We start from the raw sequence: 20,269 nt of genomic DNA on the forward strand, positions 1-20,269 counted from the left end.
ACCACAATGCCCCAAATTCCCAAACTCGGTGAGATCCACCGTCCAGGGCTTCAAATAACACAAATAACACACCCCTGTTCTACATTAGAATTATCTTAGGACACTTTTTAAAATGTCAGTGCCAGGCCTGACCCTCAAGGATTCTAGTTGAACTGGCCTAGGATTAGGTCCAAACATTGCTTGGATATACATCCTTTGGGTGATTTTAGTATTGTCATAACCAGAATTAAGTCCCACTCAGTCCCACTCCATTCCTTGAGTTCCTGACTCATATCTCTAACATTGTAACTGGCATAGAAGAATCATCTTGAGTCAAAATGTTCCAAACTGAACTGTTGATTCTTTCTACTCCTCACTCCTAGCTTCTCCTTCAGCATTTTCTACTTCCACAAATTGCAAATCCATCCTTCTAGTTGTTCAGATCAGAAGTCTTAGACTCTTGTCTTATTTCTGTATCTGATCCATTGGCAAGCCTTGACACTCTACTTTGTGTTTGTTTGTTTGTCATGAAGCTTGAACTCAGGGCTTGGGTGATGTCCCTGAGCTTTTCTGCTCAAGGTTAACGCTCTACCATTTTCGAGCCACAGCTCCACTTCTGGTTCTCTGGTAATTAATTAGAGATAAGAGTCTCATGGACTTTCCTGTCTGGACTGGCTTTGAACTGTTGATCCTCAGATCTCAGCTTCCTGAGTAGGTAGGGTTTTGGATGTGAGCCACCAGTACCCAGCTAACACTCTACTTTTAATTCAGAATCTAATCACTGACTTTTGCTTCAGTCCAGGGGAGAGCAGCTGAATAAACACTTTTCTCCTGCCCTCATCAGTGAGAACAGTGGACAAGATGTATGAGACGATTATTTCCAGACACTGGGAAAAAAAGGTAGCACAGAACTACAGTCCAGAGAGAAGGGGTACAAACAAGGTTAGCCTTTGATTACTCAGATTTTCTACCTGGAGATAGTCTTCAGAGACAGAAGGAGGGATCCAGCCAGAGCTCAGCTGTCTTCAGTCCTGTGGAACTGAGGAGACAGAGGAGCTCAGGGAGGAGAAGGCAGCCATAACCTGGGGGTAAAGGACCAAAGAGCAGGGGCGGTGCCTGGAGAACAAGTTCCAGAAATCTACAGGGGTTCCCTTGGATCTTTGTGTAGGAAAGAATGATTCCCAGAGCTCTCACAGAGCATGTGAAAGTGGGAAGGTTTGGGGCATCAATAGAAGCCCAGAAAAGGCGTGTTTCACATCAGGGCTGAAATAACCTTAGAGGAAAAGCTTTCATAAATCTGTCTTTAAAAACCTAAAAAGAAGCCTGATTTCTAGTCTACTTGTAGCTTTTTTTTTTTTTTTGCCAGTGCTGGGGGGGCTTGAACTCAGGACCTGGTAACTGTCACCGAGCTTTTTTTGTTTTTGTTTTTGTTTTTTTGTGGGTCGTGGGGCTTGAACGCTGGGCCTAGGTGCTGTCTGTCCCTCAGCTCTTCAGCTCAAGGCGAGCGCTCTACCACTTGAGCCACAATGCTACTTCCTGCTTTTTCTGTTTATGTGATACTGAGGAATCAAACTCAGGGCTTCATGCATGCTAGGCAAGCACTCTATGACTAAGCCACATTCCCAGCTCTACTTGTAACTTGTCAATGAGAATCAAGCCTAAGACTTTTCAAAGCACAATATAACCAGCATCAGAAAAGTGAAATTCAAAGCTGGGCATGGTTGCTCATGCTCCATTGCCACTTGGAAAGCTGGCAGGAGGATCACAGTTTGAGGCTTATCTGGGCAAAAAAAGTCCTCAACACCCCATCTCTGCTAGTTACCCTGATACATGCCTCTCATTCCATCATGGTCATGGTCCAGGCTGGTCCAGACATAAATTTGAGACACTATTTGAATATGATGAAAGCCCAAAGTGTGAGGGGTGTGGTTCAAGTGGCTGAGCATCTGCCCAGCAAGCACAAGGCCCTGAATTCAAACCCCAATAATAATAATAATAATAGTAAGTCAGTGACACAGCTGTGTACTGTGTCTCATGCCTGTAATCCCACTGCTTGGGAACTGGAGATCAAGAAGATGGAGGTTAGACTCCAGCTAGTCCAAAATGTTACTGAGGTTCCCATCTCAACTAATGAACCAGCCAATGGTGACATGCACATGTAGTCCTAGTTATTGGGAGGCATAGATATGAGGATCTCAGGTTGAGACCTACCTGGGCACAAATAAGATCCTATGTGAAAAAGTAGTCTTACAAAAGAGTACTCAAGTGGTAGAGCACCTGCTTAGCACGTGTAGGGCTCTGAGTTCAAACCTATTACCACCATTGAATAAACAAAGGAATATATAATTCAGATCTGGGCTGGGCACTGGGAGCTCACGGCCATAATCTTAGCTACTACTCAGGAGAATGAGATCTGAGGATTGTAGTTCAAGGCCAGCCCAGGCAGAAAAGTCTGTGAGACTCTCATCTCCTCAGAAAAAGCAAGAAGTGGCACTGTGGCTCAAGTGGTAGAGCACTACTAGCCTTGCGCAAAACAAGCTCAGAGACAGCGCCCCAGTCTTGAGTTCAAGCCCCAGGACTGGCACACAACACACACACACACATACACACACATGAATTCAGGCCTGAGAGTGGTGACACACACCTGTAATTCCAGCACTCAGGAAGTTTAAGGCAGGAGGATTATGAGTTTGAAGCCAGCCAGCTGAGGTGGCAGAGTGAGGTTCTTATTTCCAATTAAGTACCAAGCTGTAAGTGAAGCTATGGCTGAGTGGTAGAGCATCAGCCTTGAGCAAAAATGCTAAGGGGACAGTGACCAAGTCCTGAGTTCAAGCCCTAGTATGGGAACAAAAAAAAAAATTAAATGTTGGTGCCAAAACAGAGGAAAGTGACTCTTGGTCTAAGGTTCAGCATTAGCTACAGGCTTCCTGTACACAGATCCAAAGAGAGAAAGAGAGCATCTCTGAGTAATATGTGTCTCTTTATGGCGGCCTTGTAGGGGAAGCCGGGAAGCAGCATGAGGAAGCACATGGCTTCCTGTAGCATGGAGAAGTGGGCCTCAGCGTAGGCCTGTATTCTCTCCTTCCTTCCTGCTCAGCCCTGTGTGGGGCAGGGTCATGAGGTGGACAGAATTAGAGCACCAGCTTGGAGCCAATAGTTAAGGTGCCCTTCAGCCATAAAAGGCCATAAAAGAAGCAGTTTTATGGAAAATAATATTAAAAAAGAAACAAAGCAGGGATTGAGATGAAAGTAATGGAGACTCTAGGGACAAAGAGTGGATGAATTAAGGCCATTGCTGTAGCTCTGTGCCACATCACAGCCCCGCCCCCAGTCCTTTCCCATACACAGCCCTCAGCAGGGGAGGGCTCTGTTGCCCCTCACTTTGAAGTTTAGCTGAACTTTGTTGCCCTCCTTATTATTAGACATACACACACATCTCCATACTCTGTAGAGATCCCCAGGCCCTCCACCAGCCCCTTTCCCTGGATCTTTAGATATCACCTGACTGTCAAAAACTAGAGGAATAGAGCAGTCCAAGGAAGAAATAAAATGACTTACATAATGTTGATCATAATATTGTTATAAATATGATGTAATAAAGGGTTATGTAAATTTGAATTAAAAAAAAAGAAATAGAGGAATAGAGAGGCAGAGCTGGGCAGAGTGGCAGATGCCTGTAATCCTGACACTCAGGAGGTTGAAACAGAAGGGTCAAGAGTCTGAGTCTAGGCTGGACTACATAATGAGACTGTCATAAAACAAAACAAAACAAACAGACAGATGACTAGCAGAGTTCAAGTAGTGTCCTATTGAATGCCAATCAATAAATCTTGCCATTTAGTTCCTGAAAGGGTCTTTTATGCCTTTTCCTCTCCTTCTTTCCAAAGGCCATATGATTCCCTTTCCCTTTTCTTTGGTGCCCTCTGCACAGTAAGGTTCAGCATCCAGGGCAGCCACATAAGCAAATTGACAAACATTTATGGAGCCTGAGTCTGTGATGTAAGGGACCTCCTTACAGTTCTAGGAAGTCCTCTCAGGACATCACTGTGACTTGTATACAATAGCCACTAAATCTGTTATACTCTGTCTGTATACCAGTACCTATAAAATCAAATTATAACCACCATGGATCATAAGCCACTTAGAGCACAAGAAACAATATACACTGACAATCTTCTTGAATGAGTTTGGAATCACAGAGCTAAATATACAAACCAAGGCATATTCCTCAAAGGACTGACTCCTGATAGAGACACATAAGCTCTTGATAAAGTGAGGGGACAGCTGGCAGTGGGCTGATTTAAATGCTGGAGGTAAACAGCCAAGATGAGGGACTTCACAATTATCTGGTCGTTTCTAGGCAGTCTAGAGCCAATGATTTAGGCTGTCTAAATTGCTCGGCATAATGGCACAACCACATAGTGATTGCGTAGTCAGGATGATCTGCTAAATACTCATCGCTGGGGGAGAGATGGAAGGAGTGACATCGAGCGAGATACATTGTACTCAGAAACTGACATGTTGAATTGAAACCCTCTGTACAACCACTTAAAGACCGTTTAAAAAATAAAAATATGACATCACATTATATCCATCTAGAACTTACATTGGCTCCCTATTGCTCCCACTCCAAGTCTAAACATTTCTACCCAGCCTTCAAGGCCCTCCAGCCCAACCTCTGTAATTCTGCAAAACTGTTCTGTAATCTTTGCAAAACTGTTCTGGAAGGTCGGCTAGTCCCGACCTTACTGGCCTGCTCCCAGGCCTATCCCCCCTCTGTCAGACATAGCAAGAGAGAGAGAAAAAAAAAGATCTGGAGCCAGGGTCTTGACCACAGTCTAGCTTTGCCACTCACAGTGTGACTTAACTCAAATTATCAATAAATAGAAACACGACCTCACATTAGTACTCAATAGATGCACAGATTAAACATCTCATAGAATTCTTCCAACAACCACGTGGGACAGGCACCATTCATTGTCAGGCTTATTTTATAGACAGTGAAACAAAGCTTTGGAAGTTCATTCCTTCATTTTCCAAACACCAGGTGTTACGCTAGGCAATGGGAATAGTACAGGAGGTGGGCAGAGGCCAGACTTCAAATCTATGAATAGAATGGTTTCTGAAAGCAGCACATGCACTTAGTATGGCAGGGTGGACGGACGATCAGCAACCAGGGGTGAGTGGAAAATTCTACCATAGTCAGGAAGACCAGGGGCAATTCTCCCCAAGGGCGAAATTTTACCTCTAGACATCACTGCTAGTCTACAGCTGGGGAGTCAACTATGCATTGACTCAAAACAGTGCCCCCAGGAGCAAGAAAGCAAGTACAAATGTCCTGAAGTCTAATAAAAGATCCAAGGCCTTTCAGGTCATGGCAAAGAGTTGTATTTTGTGTAATGGGATGCTTGCTATTGAAGGATTTAAGTAAGTGGAATGACCTATTTTATGCTTTGAAGATCTCATTGGCTATTGGGTGAACACATTAAACAGAAGCAGAGAAGAAATCAGGGATGGGTTAGGACCCTAACTGAGTCACCCCAGTGAGAGACATGATGACAGCTGGACCGAGAAACAAGTAGAAGGGATCAGGATGGGTTTTATAGGTTGAGCCAACAACATTTGATGGTGATTGGATGGAGAAGGTTGGGAAGAAAGTGGGATCAGGACAACTTGTACTAATGATATTGACTGAGATGAAGAAAGCAGAGAATGAAACTGTTAAATAGGAAATAGGGCAAGGAACAAGAGTTCTATACTTGTCTCTTAAGGCTTATTTTGTTAAGATATAGTCTCACTATGTAGCCAGGTTGGCCTTGAACTCTTAATCCTGCCTCAGCTTCTTGAGTGCTCGGATTACAGGCAAGCTCAAAGTTAGCAAAACCTTATCTCAAAAACAAAATACAAAAAAAAGGGCTGGTGGCATGTGTAAGTCCCTGGATTAAAATAAAGAAGGAACAGGCACAGTAGCTCACACCTGTAACCCTAGCTACTCAGGAGGCTGAGATCTAAGGATCAGAGTTCGAAGCCAGCTCAGGTAGAAAAGTCCCTGTGAGACCCTAATCTCCAATAAACCACTCAAAAACTGGAAGTGGAGCTATGGCTCAAACTGTAGAGAGCTAGCCTTGAGCACAGAGGCTCAGGGACAGCACCCAGGCCCTGAGTTCAAGGCCCACAACTGACAAAAAAAGAAAGAAAGAGTGGGCTGGGAAAGTGGCTTAGTGGTAGAGTACTTGCTTAGCAGGCATGAGGCCCTCTGTTTGATCCCTCAGTACCACATAAACAGAAAAAGCCAGAAGTGGCGCTGTGGCTCTAATGGTAGAGTGTTAGCCTTGAGCAAAAGAAGCTTAGTGAGAGTGCCCAGGCCCTAAGTTCAAGCCCCAGGACTGGCAAAATGAAGGAAGGAAGGAAGGAGAAGGAAGGAAGGAAGAAGAGTCCAAGGAAATAATGGAATGTTAATGAAGTTTAGGTCTGTGGTCAAAAGTCTGTTGTTCTGGGGGCAGTGGAAGGTGAGAACTGGCAGAACAGGAGGTAGAGTTCAGAAGATAAGATATTTGGAGTAAAAAATGTCTTGGGCCATACAGGCAGTACAAGAATGCAGATAGGCTGGATGCCGGTGGCTCATGCCGGTAATCCTAGCTACTCAGGAGGCTGAGATCTGAGAATTGTGGTTCAAAGCCAGCCTGGGCAGGAAAGTCTGTGAGACTATTATCTCCAATAAACAACCAGAAAACCGGAAGTAGAGTTGTGGCTCAAGTGTTAGAGCACTTGCCTTGAGCTAAAGAGCTTAGGGACAGTGCCCAGGCCCAGAGTTCAAGCCCCACAACCAACAGAATGCAGATAGAACAGAATTACCTAATGCAGCAGGATGGAGAAAAACCTTGCAACAGGGTTAAGGAGCCAGGGCTTGAGAGGGCCATCTGTGGGGGACTGCTGGGGTGTAGAGCGAAGTTGGTGAGTGGCCCTTGTTGAATGAGCAGGAGTGTGTCCTGAGAGTCCCAACGCCAGAGTGAAATCCAGACTCAGGGCCAGGCTTCCCAGCACCCTCTCCCTAACCACTACTTGCACTGCACTGTCTCTTGGCAATTCAGGTTTCTTCATTCCTAAAATGGAGACATGAATAATGCATACCTGCCCACTGGCACAATGTACATCGAGGAGTTGGCAAGGCAATTTCCATATGTTAAACCTACAATCCAAGCCAGGAGCTGGTGGCTCATGCCTGTGATCCTAGCTACTCAGGAGGCTGAGATCTGAGGACCAAGGTTCAAAGCCAGCCTGGGGGGGAAAGTCCTTGAGACTCTTATCTCCAATTAACCACCAAAAAGACAGAAGTGGAGGTATGTCTCAAGTGGCCAAGTGCTAGACTTGAACTAAAAAGGTCAGGGACAGCACCCAGGCCCTGCGTTCAAGCCCTAAGATGGGCACAAAAACAACGCAAACCATAAAACCCTACAATTCAGTCTCTGCCTGACCACTGCAAGGCACCCGTGGGACTATAACCAGTGCAGGGTACTCAGTTCACTTCTGCCTTGTTGCACGTGCTTCTGAACGACCCATAGGCACCAGGCGCTGCCTGCATTGACATTAGGCTGCATCAGACATTAAAGACTCACATGAAGGCAATAGAAGGCAATAGCAGAGCCTTCTTCCCTGCCTGCCACTGGGGCTACCAGACCTCTTTCAGGATTAGTTCCCATGACACCTCAGCTTCTTCTCCTGGGCTCCCATGTTTGGAAAGAAACCAACAAACCCAGATCACATGACCTCTAAGGAAGTCTATGGAGCAAATCAGCAACTCAGCAAGAGCAGTTGTGTGTTTTCCTTTCCCTCTCAGGTCAGGGCTGCCCCTGCAGCAGGGCTGGCAGGTCCTGGTGTTAGCTGCTAAAAAGGCTCACAGGAGGCAGTCCAGATTCAGAATAGTTGGCAGCAGGGAAAAAGATCAAGCCATTTGGAGTAGATTAGGAAGGGTTTGCATTGATCTCAACTGTAACTTTCCAGAAAGCTGGGACACCCGATTCCAATAAAAGCTGCCTCAAGTATTTCTGGAGGCATTGTGGAGGTGCTGGGCTGTGTGGGCGGGGGTGGCTTTTCTTGGTTTATGGAATTACAGTGTGTTACTGATAAAATAGCCTTCAAATTTGTGAACCAGTGTCCCGTCTCCAAGGGGGTGTGTCCTGGGCAGATGAAGTGAGGGGGAACTGTGACCTCAAAAGGTAGAGTTGGGGCAGGGGGAGGGGATGTCTTAGGACTGAGGGATGCAGCTAAGACCTAGGCCTGAAGGGAAATTGAAGTCTGTGAAAGAGAAAGAGGACTAGAAGGCAGGACTCTCTATTCAGACTGAATTTCCCTGCCTCTTCCTGGGGATGACAAGATCGAACACAGGGATTGTCTGGTTTGGTTTTCACTCCAGGGATTCTGGATTGGCCAGGCATCCCATGAGACCCCAGGCAGAGTCAGGATAAGGACTTAGCTGACTCACAGAACCATGCAGGAAGCAGGGGAGTCCTAGGCAGAAGGAGCCAGCGACCGAGCAGCACACCTGCCAGCCACTTGGGAGAGATCGTTAAACCACTGGCTTGGACAGACTCTTCTCTGGACCAGCCAGCTTGTGGAAGGCTTGAAATGGTTATGCCACTAGACCTTCCTTGCTGACATGATGTTCTTACAGTGAAGATTTTCTTTCTGTCCTACCTCTCCATGCCTGCCTGACCTGAAGATATGCCTCTTTGGGCAGAGGGTTCAGGGCCATGGGCCTCCCAAGGTCCTATCAACACAAGATCCCAGAGTTCTAGTGAGTTTTGTTGCAGTATCATGCTGGTCTGCTTATTGGTTTTCCCAGGGAGGTGCTGGGACGTGTCAGGTGGAAAGCAGGCCGCCTCGTTTCACCGTGGCCGTGAAGGCTCTAGTCAGATCGAGCTCCTAGACTGTGCTTCAGCCTTTGCTGGTGCCTCCCGCTCCGTCATTCCCACCACTTGGCAGACATCAGAGTGGGCTGTGGTGCTTTCCACTGTGGTAGTATGCCATCCAGGGATGGCAGAGAAGATCTTGGGAAGTTATGAGCCTTTGGCCATGGACCGACTGGCTCTTTGATACCCAGAGTCATTTCTACAAGCCTTTGTCTGCCTCTATGAGATGGGATACCACGTTCTTTGCTCCCCCAGGGAAGCGGGAGGGATGTGGGCAGGTTTCTAGGAAAACAGAAAGACACAGTAAACTGGTCACATGCTACTTGACAGGGAAGGGAGTTGGGTAAAGAGACTGGTGTTCCTTTGGCTAGTCTCCTCCCTTCCAAAACAAGGGAACTGCTTGTTTCCAGGCCTCGCAGCTTCATCTCACCACTGATCCCATGCTATCCCCAAAGGGCCGAGAGTAAAGTTACCCATGGCTCAGCTCTGGGGCTGGGGGGGTAGAGGGCAGAGGAGCACTTGATGACACTAGACTAAGCTACCACTCAATCACTCATTGACCAGATCTTTAAAATGATCAAAGAGTACTACCCATATGAAAGATGATTACAGCTTCCTAGATGAGAACACAAAGAAAATGTACCTTCAAGAGCAGTTGTGTAAGAACATAGAACAACCACTTAGCTACTCAGAGTGTGGCGGGTCCTGTGAACTGCAGGGGATGAGGAGTGCTCTGTTCCCCATGCACAGGACAGCCTTTACTTTACAGAGGGGAAACCGAGGCAAGGAGAAATATATCCCCTCACCAGGAATGCACAGCTTGGAAGAAGGTCTTGGAAGGGCCTGGAATCCTGACAGGCAGGTGGCATAGCTACTGTGCTTTTCTCCACCAACCCACGCTGGCAGTTCTGAGTGAATTATCCTCCTAGAGAAGAGAGTGTCAGAACTGGAAGGGACCCAAATGACCTTTAAAGGATGAAGAAATGAGGCGCCAGGTGATGATATATCCTAAGTTTATACTGCCAGGGAGTGGCAGAGAAGGGCCTTGCTTCTTAGGGTTGAACTCAAGACTCTATAGTCTGGCTCTCAAGTCTATGGCCTACAGACCTATAGTCCTGATGCAGCTAGGAGGTTTCGAGGAATTCAGGATGGCAGGTCCCACCACAACCACACTGAACAGGAGCCTGCATGGTGACAAGATCCTGAGGTCCCACCTGCACGGCAGAGCGGGAGGAGCACCGCTGTAACCCATCTTTCTAACCTGCCACACGTTACCCTGAGTTCAGGGACATTACACAACTTGAAATTACAAATTTTTCCTTGCTAGTCAAATGTTATATATTCCACTTGAGCCACAACCCACACCTGAAATATCAGGATGCTAGATGCCCCATTGGCGTCACCTCAGGATGAGTCCTCTGGGATCCTGGGTAGCAGATGGTGCAGGTCCTCCACAGAGCCCAGGCATGTCTGTCATCAATGACTGCTAATGAGCTGTGACCTTAGTCCTGAATGAGAGGTTGCCTAAGCGCAGGGAGGTAAGGCTTGCAGACAAGGTACAGAGCATCCTCCACCCTAGCCACTGGCTACCAAAGGAGGCTTAGTTGTTGCTATGGAAAGACTAGATCTGGCAGTTGGCTAGGAAATGGCAGGGTTTAGGATAGAACTTCCTAGGCTGGAGCCTAACAACAGCGGTGGCAGCCAGCGGCCAGCCAGGGGCCTCTGTGCCCTGTGTAGCTTCTAGTAGTACTTCTTCTGCACGGTGACTCGGCTTTTCTCAATCCCATTCAAAGCAGGATACTCCTATGGCTTCACTGTCTCCCTCACCCCGTGTCCCCCATCCTCCTCTCCACAGGGAAAGTCTGCTACTATAGGAGGGGGTGTCAGAGGCTGGGCCCCTCCTACTCCACATGATGATCCTAGGGACATCAGCAGAGCTGGACAGAGGCAAGAAGAGCATCAGAGAGCCAACTGATCCTGAAAACAGAAGCAGACAGCCTGTGGCTGACCCCCAGTGGCTCTGAATCTGAGGTAGCCAAGCTAGGCCACTGTAGTTATTGAACTCTGCCTTCAACATGGCTTGAAGCTGTTCCCCCTCCAGCTCAGGATGTTTTCACAAACACGCTCATCTCTTCTTCACGTACAGTGAACACTCATGCCCTCTGGAAGCCTCGCTACATGTTTGGCAGGGCCTTGGCTGGATTCTGTACTTGTCTCCTGGACAACCCTTGTCCTTCTCTGGGCCTAGTATGAAATGAGGATGGAGGGGGAGCCTGTGCTCTCTTTCCAGGCTGGTCTTGGAGGAGCTCCAGTCCTTCTCAGAAAAGTCTTCAAGGGCCGAGCCAATGGTTGGGGCTGTGGCCTACTCCCAGTCAGAACAAGTTAGCTACTGATGGCTTTCTATTACAGGTTGACAAAATGGTGTAAACACTTGGGGAAAGTTCTGGAGGATCTTTGTGGTGCTTCCAGCTGGAATATTCTAGGAATGTACTTTTGCTCTATTTTGTGCAATTGTAGGCCATTTAAGACCGGGGCACAGTTGAGACTGGGTGGAAGAATGCCTGCTAGTTTGACTTAGAGATAGCAGCAGACTGAGCCTATGAGCCCAGGAGACAGGAGGGAAGAGGGCCTATGTCCCTGCTTGACCCCATCGGTTTCTCTTTGCTCTTCTCCCATCACACCATACTTCTACTGGGAAGCAATCTAGGAGGCAACACAGGAAGCAAGGAAGGGCTGGGCTTCCCGACCCACAGCCTTGTGCAGTAGTCAAATGAGCCCCCAGATCTGAACACGCTCCTGGAGAAAACCAAGGAACTGTGTGGCCTGCTCCCAGGGAATAATGCACTGGTCAGTCTCTGCTCTGCTCTGTAGAAGCAGAGGCTCTGCTTGGGAGAGACTAGACAGTTCCTCACTCTAAAAGGGCTGGGCACAGCATGTGAAGACAGCAGTACCCAGCAATTTCACTGACTCAGCAATTTCATTTCTGGAAATGCAGCCCAGGGAAAATATGAGCACTGTGGCATTACTCAAAATAGCCCCCAAACTGGGCACCACCCACACCCCAACACTAGGGGAAGCATCAACTAGATAGAAGATTCTGCATCCCTTCAAGTCAGCCTGTGAAGGCCATGTGGAATGCAGAACCAACAATGATGAAATGTTAGCAAGGCTGGGTGCTGGTGGCTCCTGCTTGAAACACTAGCTACTTAGGAGGCTGAGATCTGAGGATGGAAGTTCAAAGCTAACCCAGGCAGAATGCCCATGAGATTCTTAGCCAATGGACCAGCAAAACAAACACAAAAACAAAAACAAAGTGGAGCTGTGACATAGCACCAGCCTTGAGTGGAAAAAGGCAAGCAAGAACACAAGGCCCTGAGTTCAAGTTCCAGTACCAGTACACATACACGCACACACACACACACACACACACACACACACACACACACACACACACACACACACACTCACACGACATCCCCCCCTCCAATACACAGACGCACAGACACACAAAAAAACATAAAAGCAAAACGCCTTAACAAAAGGAAGATAAACAGTGAAGCCATACCAACCAGATTCCCTTTCTTTTCATATAAAAGGTACCAACCAGATTCCCTTTCTTTTCATATAAAAGGTACGATAAGGAACTGTGGGGTTCCCTGTGGAAATGAAGAGTTGTGTTGGGGCAGTGGGATTATGAGCAATTTGTTCTCTGAGCCAGTTAATGACTAAGTGTTTACTACATGCCAGGTCCAGTGCTGAAGGCTGACTATGGGACCGCAGCTCCATCACCACCTTTAAATCCAACGGTACACTTTTTATCGAATGTCCTTCAAGTCTGTCACATCATCGTGTTTAATAAAAACCAGTTCGTGAGAAAAAGAAGCAGGGAAAGACATTTTCCTCTTTCTGGAAATGAAATGTATTTCATTTCAGGTGTCAGTACCACCTCCGGCTACAATGCATACATGTAAGAAGAAACCTGGTAGTGACATTTCCATCTTGCAATGTCTGAGTATCCTCTGCAGCAAATGCATTTTAAAAAATGTTGAAAAAGAGGAGAAAAGTTAGGACTTGTTACTAATCTCGTGGCTGAATAATTAAGTGCGCCTAATTCTGAAAGTAGCAGGCTAAATTATGCAGTGTCAAAAGCAACAACTCTCGTACCTACACCATCCCATCGATACCGGCATGGGTTTAGCTTTACAGCTAAAAAATGCTGCCAGGAAACCTAATAAAAGGAAGCAAAAATATTTCTGTTTCTATCAAGCTGCCATTTGAGAGAGACTTTTAAATATGTTCTTTCCTATGTGTAAATCTGACAGCAGATGCATAATTAAAGCCCCAGTGGAGATTTCCTTTTAATCTTTTCAAAGTAAATGAGTAAAACATCCTTTTGGATGTGAAATGATAGATTAATACTCTTTGGATTATTTTAAATATCTCAGAGCTGGAGTGTTACCTCCAGGAATATGATTTAGAACTAGAAGAACTCAAGCCACTATTTATCTTTAGTTCATATGACCCCAGAAGATATGCAAAAAGCTGGGTGCCAGTGGCTCCCCTCTATAATCCTAGCTACTCAGGAGACTAAGATCTGAGAACAGTAGTTGAAGGCAACTTTAGGCAGGAAAGTGCTTGAGATTCTTATTTCCAATTAACCATCAAGAAAGGCAGAAGTAGAAGTGTGGTTTAAGTGGTAGAGCACAACCTTGAGCAAAAAAGCTAAGGGAAGTGTCCAGGTTATGAGTTCAAACCCCAGTACTGGTGCGTGTACACACACACACACACACAAAGATGCATGCTAAAGACCACACATTCATGCATCTTCAATAAGTTACATTTGTCTTAGATATTTATTAAATGGAAAATGAATAAACAAATACATTCACATTGAAACAAACTTCATTTTAACCCCCAGGGAATATGTCACGGAGTATAAAAAGGAGAAATAATTATCCAGAGTTTCGGTTCTGTGTAAGCAATCAGTATGAATAATTTAGAGCACAAAGTAGATTTTTTTTTTTTTTTGCTTGAGCTACTGGGACTGACTTTCTATACAGCCTCAACTGTAGCTGGATGATCACAGACAGATGGTCCTGTTGGGCCTGTTTGTATACATTTGTGTTTACACAATTGCAAACTGTCCAGCTCTGGATATGTCAGGACAAATGTTCTATCTCATTACGATGTTCCATCTGACCTGAGTATATTCAGTCAAATTGAACCTTACTTTCTTTTTGTTGTTGTTGGTGGTGGTCATGGGGCTTGAACTCTGGGCCTGGACTCTGTCCCTCAGCTCTTCAGCTCAAAGTGAGCACTCTACAGCTTGAGCTACAGCACCACTTCTGGTTTTCTAGTGGTTTATTGGAAATAAGAATCGCACAGACTTTCCTGCCAGGGAAGGTCTAGCTTTAAACTGCAGTCCTCAGATCTCAGCCTCCTGAGTAGCTAGGATTATAGGCGTGAGCCACCAGCGCCCGACTGGACCTTTCTTTATGTCCCCCACTAATTGAAGGCTTATTCCTTTCTTGCCTTCCTCTGCATTCACACTCTTGAGAAGCTGAATGCATGTACACTTGCCTATACTCTTGTGCAAAAAGAGGCAGAAAACAGCTAGTGGCTCACACTTACAATTCTAGCTACTTAGGAGGCTCTGAGATCAGGAAGGTCAAGGTTTGAAGCTAGCCTCACTCAAGACCCTTCTCAGCCAATAGCTGGGCACTTGAACTCACACCTGTCATCCCAGACTGAAATTAGGGAGATCACAGTTGCAGGCCAATTGAAGCAGAAATGTTCATGAAACTCCATCTCAATGGAAAGAAGCTGGACAAGGTGGTGTGTGCCCATCATCCCAGCTATGATGAAAAGTGTGAAATAGGCAGATTGAAGTCCATTCTTATGCCAAAATAACCAGAAAAGGGGCTGGACATGTGTCTTAGTGGTAGAATGCTTGCCGAGCATGCATGAAGCCCTGGGTTCGATTCCTTAGTACTACCTAAACAGAAAGCTGGAAGTGGCGCTGTGGCTCAAGTGGTAGAGTGCTAACCTTGAGCAAAAGAAGCTCAGAGATAGTACCCAGGCCCTGAATTCAAGCCCCAGGACTGGCAAATAATAATAATAATAAAACAGAAAAAAGGGCTTGCTGGGTGGCATAAGCAGTAAAACACCCACCTAGCAAGAACCAAGCAATGTTCAAACCTCAGAACCACAAAGAGGTGGGGGATTAGAAGACAAGAGGCTTCAGTCCTTTACCAGAGTTTACCAAATGTTTACTCTTTAGGAGTAGCCCTGTTTCTACTCTTCTTCATCCTGGTCTTTGCTTACAATCTGTAGGATCAGTGTGATTTTTTGTTTTCTCTGGATGGAATCAGTTGCTTGCCTGACTAGCAGACCAGTCCCTGTTCTGGTGTCAGGTACACACTCTGTCCCTGTCTCTGTCTCTGTCTCTCTCATGATCAATACTTAAGTCTTAGGCAAGACTGTTCCCATCAATTATATATTTGTGATTCATGAGACATGCACTGTGTAACTTGGATTTTGAACCTAGCTAAACTCTCATTAATGATGTCAACTTGGCCAAGTCTCTCCTTTTTTTTTTTTTTAGTTGGTCGTGGGGCTTGAACTCTGCCTGTACTGTCCTTGAGCTCTCCAGCTCAAGGCATGTGCTCTACCACTTGAGCCACAGTGCTACTTCTGCTTTTCTGGTGGCTAATTGGAGATAAAAGTCTCACAGACTTTCCTGCCTAGGCTGGCTTTGAACCACGATCCTCAGATCTCAGCCTCCTGAGCAGCTAGAATTACAGGCGTGAGCCACTGGTGCCTGGCTGGACAAGTGTCTTAGCACTGTGCCATATAGGTTTGGATCAAAGATCTTGTTTCAGTCATCTTTATTGAGGATGACCAAAATAGGCTTCAGTCTAGCTGCCCCTGTTGGAATATGTTTTAACTCTTGCCATGTAGAATAAATTTTAACCTTTCAAAATACAGCTTGACACACATAACACTTCATATTTATGAAATGAAGAAGGGCGAGGAGCTCTACTGAAGACTAGATGAATCATTTAGCTAAGTTTATATGATCCAAAAAGAGATTCCTGTTTGATTAGCCAGTATAAACAGTTGAGCCAAATCATTTTGGTTCCCTGAATTCTACCCTGCTACATAAACCATACACACTGTGATATTCATTGATCAAATAAAGCTCAGTATGTGCTCATTTTCCTCTTCAACGGACAAGGTGGCAGGCAAAGAACCCTGACTATCCACTTAGGACTATCCATTTAGCTCTGTGAGCTGTTGAATCCATAAAAGCATCAGGGAGTAATAAAAATTGTCTCTGAAGAGCCAGGACATTTAAGGGAAAGGAACTATGTAAGCTGAAGAGAAACTGACATATATAGGTCTTTACTTAAATCTCATCCAATTGCCATTTTCAAAAAGAAGACTGAAATGATAATCATGCTATTGAGGGATTCAGTAGAACTCATTTGTTTGACAGAAGTGACCAATTGAAACCACTACCCTAGGCTGCCACAGCAAGTGGGTAGCTGGTGGAGACTCTGCTATTCTGTGGCTTGAATTTTGGTATCCACACAGCTTAATCCTGTGCTGTCCATAGGCTTGTTTGAATGTTTCTCTATAGATTTTGGAAGCAGCGTGCATGGTCATTCATAGCACAGCCACATGCTTCAATGTGGTCCTCCCACACTGCTTTGCCTACATTTAAAAACACAAATCAAGAAAGAGAGCATAGTGTTTTTTTTTTTCTGCTTGACAAAAATACAGCCCATTCTGCCAGTAGATTAAAGAAAGGCTGGAACAATTTTCCAACATGCTGACTTGATTTTGTGCACAGAGCCGAGAGAGAAGCTTTGGAAGCTGTGGCTGGACTCAGAATCACTATCTCTGACAGGACAGTGAGTGAAAGATTGATGGGAGCTCATCAGAGAGGCATAGTGACCAGAGATCACTGGAATGGGGATTTATCTGGATGGACTCACAGCTCACATGGGAAGATACTACAGGCAGCTTCCCCTTTGGCCTGTGGGTTCCACTAGAGCACATCATTTGGAAAAAGATGCTGTGACACCTAATATGTTCACAGGTGTGCCTCTAGGTGATAAAAAGCAAGAGTGTGTTTACAAAAAGAAGAGCTGAAGTTAATAATGAGCTATGAACGTATGATGTCATCCTCCAGGACTAAGCATCCTTAGTACTTTTAAAGCACTTACCAAAAAAAAAAAAAACCCTCTAGTTGCTATAGCAACTTGATGCAGCTCTTAAAAGGGGCTTTTTTAAGGGGGTCATTTTATATCTTCAATCACCATAACAACGTGATATAGCTTTTAAAGGGTATTTTTATCCAATTGTGTATACTTTGGACTCGGGCCATATTTGCCTTTCTATTTAAAATAATCAGATGGAGCATGACACATGAAAAAAAAATCACTGAAGAGAAGGAAGCCCTTTCATAGACTCTACATATATACTCAGAGACATCTCTAGTTGCTCATATTCTGCGCATGCATGCACCCCCTCTCCCAGCCTCTGAGCAGCCAGCCATATGCAATGGCTGCCACTGGTCAGTTCAGTCCATGTCCTCAGCTGGCATAGGGGACCACCCTATGCCATGGAAGGTGTGTCTATGAGCTCTTTCACTTCTCAGCCCTATAAATACAGGGCCCCTCCCCCATTCAAACAGCCCCAAGAGAAGACACTGCCTTGCAGTGACTAGTTTAACCAGCCAAGTGCTTCTCCCTTCCTGAGATTCAAATAAGTACCATCAAAGTACAAAGCTTGTAATTCTACTGCCCTCTGTACAGGTGAATAAATGAGGAGGGGACTGTGTTTCATATGATAGCCAGGGAAAAGGGTGTGCTGGGAAGAGTGCATGCCAAGCCAAGAGGAAAGAGATGCAGTGGATAGCTCTGAGGACTTCAGAATTTCTCTCCAGGAGGAGCTTGGAGGCTGCAAACTAGCCAAAAAGGGACTTGAAAGAGTGTCTACACAGTATCATATATCAAAAGTGGCAGAAGCCAAGCTGAAGTTGCTCATGCCTGTCATTCTATTTACTTAGGTGGCTGAGACTTGGAGATAACAGTTCAAAGCCAGCCTTAGCAGAAAAGTGACATTCTTATCTCCAATTAACTAGCCAAAAGCCAGAAATGGAGGTTCAAGTGGTAGAGGGCCAGCCTTGAGCAAAAAGCTAAGGGACAGTGCTCAGACACTGAGTTTAAGCCCTCGTAGTGTTACATGAGCGTGTATACGCGCGTGCGCGCGCGCGCGCACACACACAGTGGCAGAAAGGATCATGGAAAGTGCAGGGGAATAATCTCTGCTCCTGGGTACACTTCGGTATTACAGCTGGTAGGGGGAAACAAAGTGGCAAGGAAGCAAAGAAATAGGAGAAGCTGGAGATAAAGGGAGGAGAAAAATCAAAGTGAGGGGCAGTGGATACAGAACCACGAAGCTACAAACCTGGCCTCTGATTTAAAGGGCTTTACTTTGAGGAGGGGGAATCTTAGGAGATCTTAGGAAAGTGGCCCCTTCACGGGGGCGGGGGGACGGGGATGCTGGGTAAAGGAGGAGGACAGTGCGAAGGAAGAGGAAATGAAAATGTTGGGAGTAGCGGGAGACAGGGCTGCCCAAGTGATGAGAAGACTGAGGCCAGGATGGTGTGGGAAAGCAGGAAGGAGCCTGCGGCATCAGATGGGTAATTGGGGAGCTGGAGTCCTAGGCGAGGCCCATTTCTATCGGGACATCAACACACTAGGTGGGCGCCAGGGACGGGCCACCCTCAGGCCACCTTCTGAGCAGGAAAGAGAAGCGGGGACGGTAGGAAGAGGGAAGCGCAGAGAGGACTGAGCTTGATTAAAAGTAGGCACTGGGGCATTAAGACAGAAGGGCCCGGGGAGTGCGGCCCGAGCTAGCGAGGGTGGAAAGGGGAACGTGCAAGGCGCACCGAGGGAAAACGCGCGCGCGTGCGCCAGGGGCGCACCGGCTCACCTATGGTCGACACCACGGTGCCCACGAAGTAGAAGGCGCCCGGGAAGTCCCAGCGCGGGCGCAGCGCGTCGGCGCGGACCCCGGCGGCCAGCGCGGCCTCGTAGTGCCGGAGGAAGGCGCGCAGCTCCGGTTCGGCCACGCCGTGCGCCGCGCTGAAGTTGCGCAGCGTGGCGCCCCAGCGCGCCCGCGCCTCCGCCTCGCTGGGGCTTTCGAGCGCCGAAAAGACGGTGGCGCCCGCCACCAGGTAGAGGCCGATGAGCGCCGCCAGCAGCACGAAGCGACCGGTGTCCTCGTTGAGGTGCGAGCGGCGGCAGCAGCAGCAGCAGCAGGAGGGGCGCGGCAGGCGGCGGCGGCAGCGGCGGGGCGGGGGCCGGGGGCTGCGGGAGGACATGGTCCGGAGCTCAGCCCCGGAGCTGGGGTGGCGCTTGAAGCCCGGGCCGCGACATCCCCCCCGCGGGAGCAGGAGCGTAAGAATGGTGGCCAAGGGGTCCGGGGGGGCCGCCGCAGGAGCCCCTTTGCCGCCTCCGCCTTCTCCCGGGGCGCTTAGGCCACACACGGGTCAAGTGGTCCAGCGGGCGGCCGGCTTGGGGCGCCCCTCTTCACCCCCCGACGCCTCGCCGGCTCCCGCAGCTCCTTACCCCCTGCCCTCGGGCACGGGACTCGGAAGCTAGGCCCCTGCCGCCCTGTGGTCAGCGTCCACGGGGCCCCAGGCCTCATGCTCCCCTCCAGACAGGCCTTGGGCTGCGGGCGGGACGAATCGTGGGGCTCTGGAGCCTACGACTGGGACGCGGTAGAAGGGCGCAGACAGTGTCCTCGGGGCGGGGGGGGGGTGCCCCAGGAGGCTCTCCGGGTCCTGCGGCTTTGTGGGTGCTGGGTGCGCGATCGATCAGTCCTGCGTCCACCCCCGGGGCTGAGCTAGCGGCGTCGGCTTCCGAGCCTCCGAGTCTGGGTAAGCACTCCCTTCCCCAGCTCCAGCCGAAGAGCCGCCTGGCACCAAGAGGCGGAGTCAGCGGAACCTGGGGCGGGGTGTTGGGGAGCGGTGAGGGAGAGAGGGAGGGAGGGGTGAGGAAGGGAAGGAGGGAAGGGTAGGGAGTTGGGCTGCCGCGATGCCTCGGGAGGTGGTTCTGGCAGCGTCCAGGCGGGGCACGAGAGCAAGGGTCCGAATGCGGAGCAGGCTGCCACCTCTGCAGGGAACCCCCGTCCCGTCCCACTCCCTGCGCGGCGTCTCCGGAATCCCTCCTTTATCACCAGCCAGCCGCGCGGAAACTTTGTTCAACTTGGAGCTGCGAGGTCTCCGGGGCCGGGGGACCACGGAGCGCGATCCCTCTCGCCAGGATCTCCGGCTGCAGTTGGAAGTTTCAGTTCCCCTCGCGCAC

The 20,269-nt window shown here is 47.9% G+C and overlaps 1 protein-coding gene across 1 annotated transcript in view; it reads right to left on the reverse strand.

Moving 5' to 3' along the window:
* Kcnk12 (potassium two pore domain channel subfamily K member 12) overlaps nt 1–19,833 on the reverse strand; it is a 50,211-nt gene extending 30,378 nt beyond the window's left edge. The window contains exon 1 of the mRNA XM_070025543.1: nt 18,894–19,833. Within this exon, the coding sequence (XP_069881644.1) occupies nt 18,894–19,284 (391 nt within the window). The 5' untranslated portion in view covers nt 19,285–19,833. The remainder of the gene's footprint in view (nt 1–18,893) is intronic.
* Nucleotides 19,834–20,269: the final 436 nt, after the last annotated feature.

This window comes from Dipodomys merriami, unplaced genomic scaffold (assembly GCF_024711535.1).
Source record: "Dipodomys merriami isolate MVZ:Mamm:240054 unplaced genomic scaffold, mDipMer1.0.p SCAF_17, whole genome shotgun sequence".
In the NCBI taxonomy this organism is placed as follows: Eukaryota; Metazoa; Chordata; class Mammalia; order Rodentia; family Heteromyidae; genus Dipodomys; species Dipodomys merriami.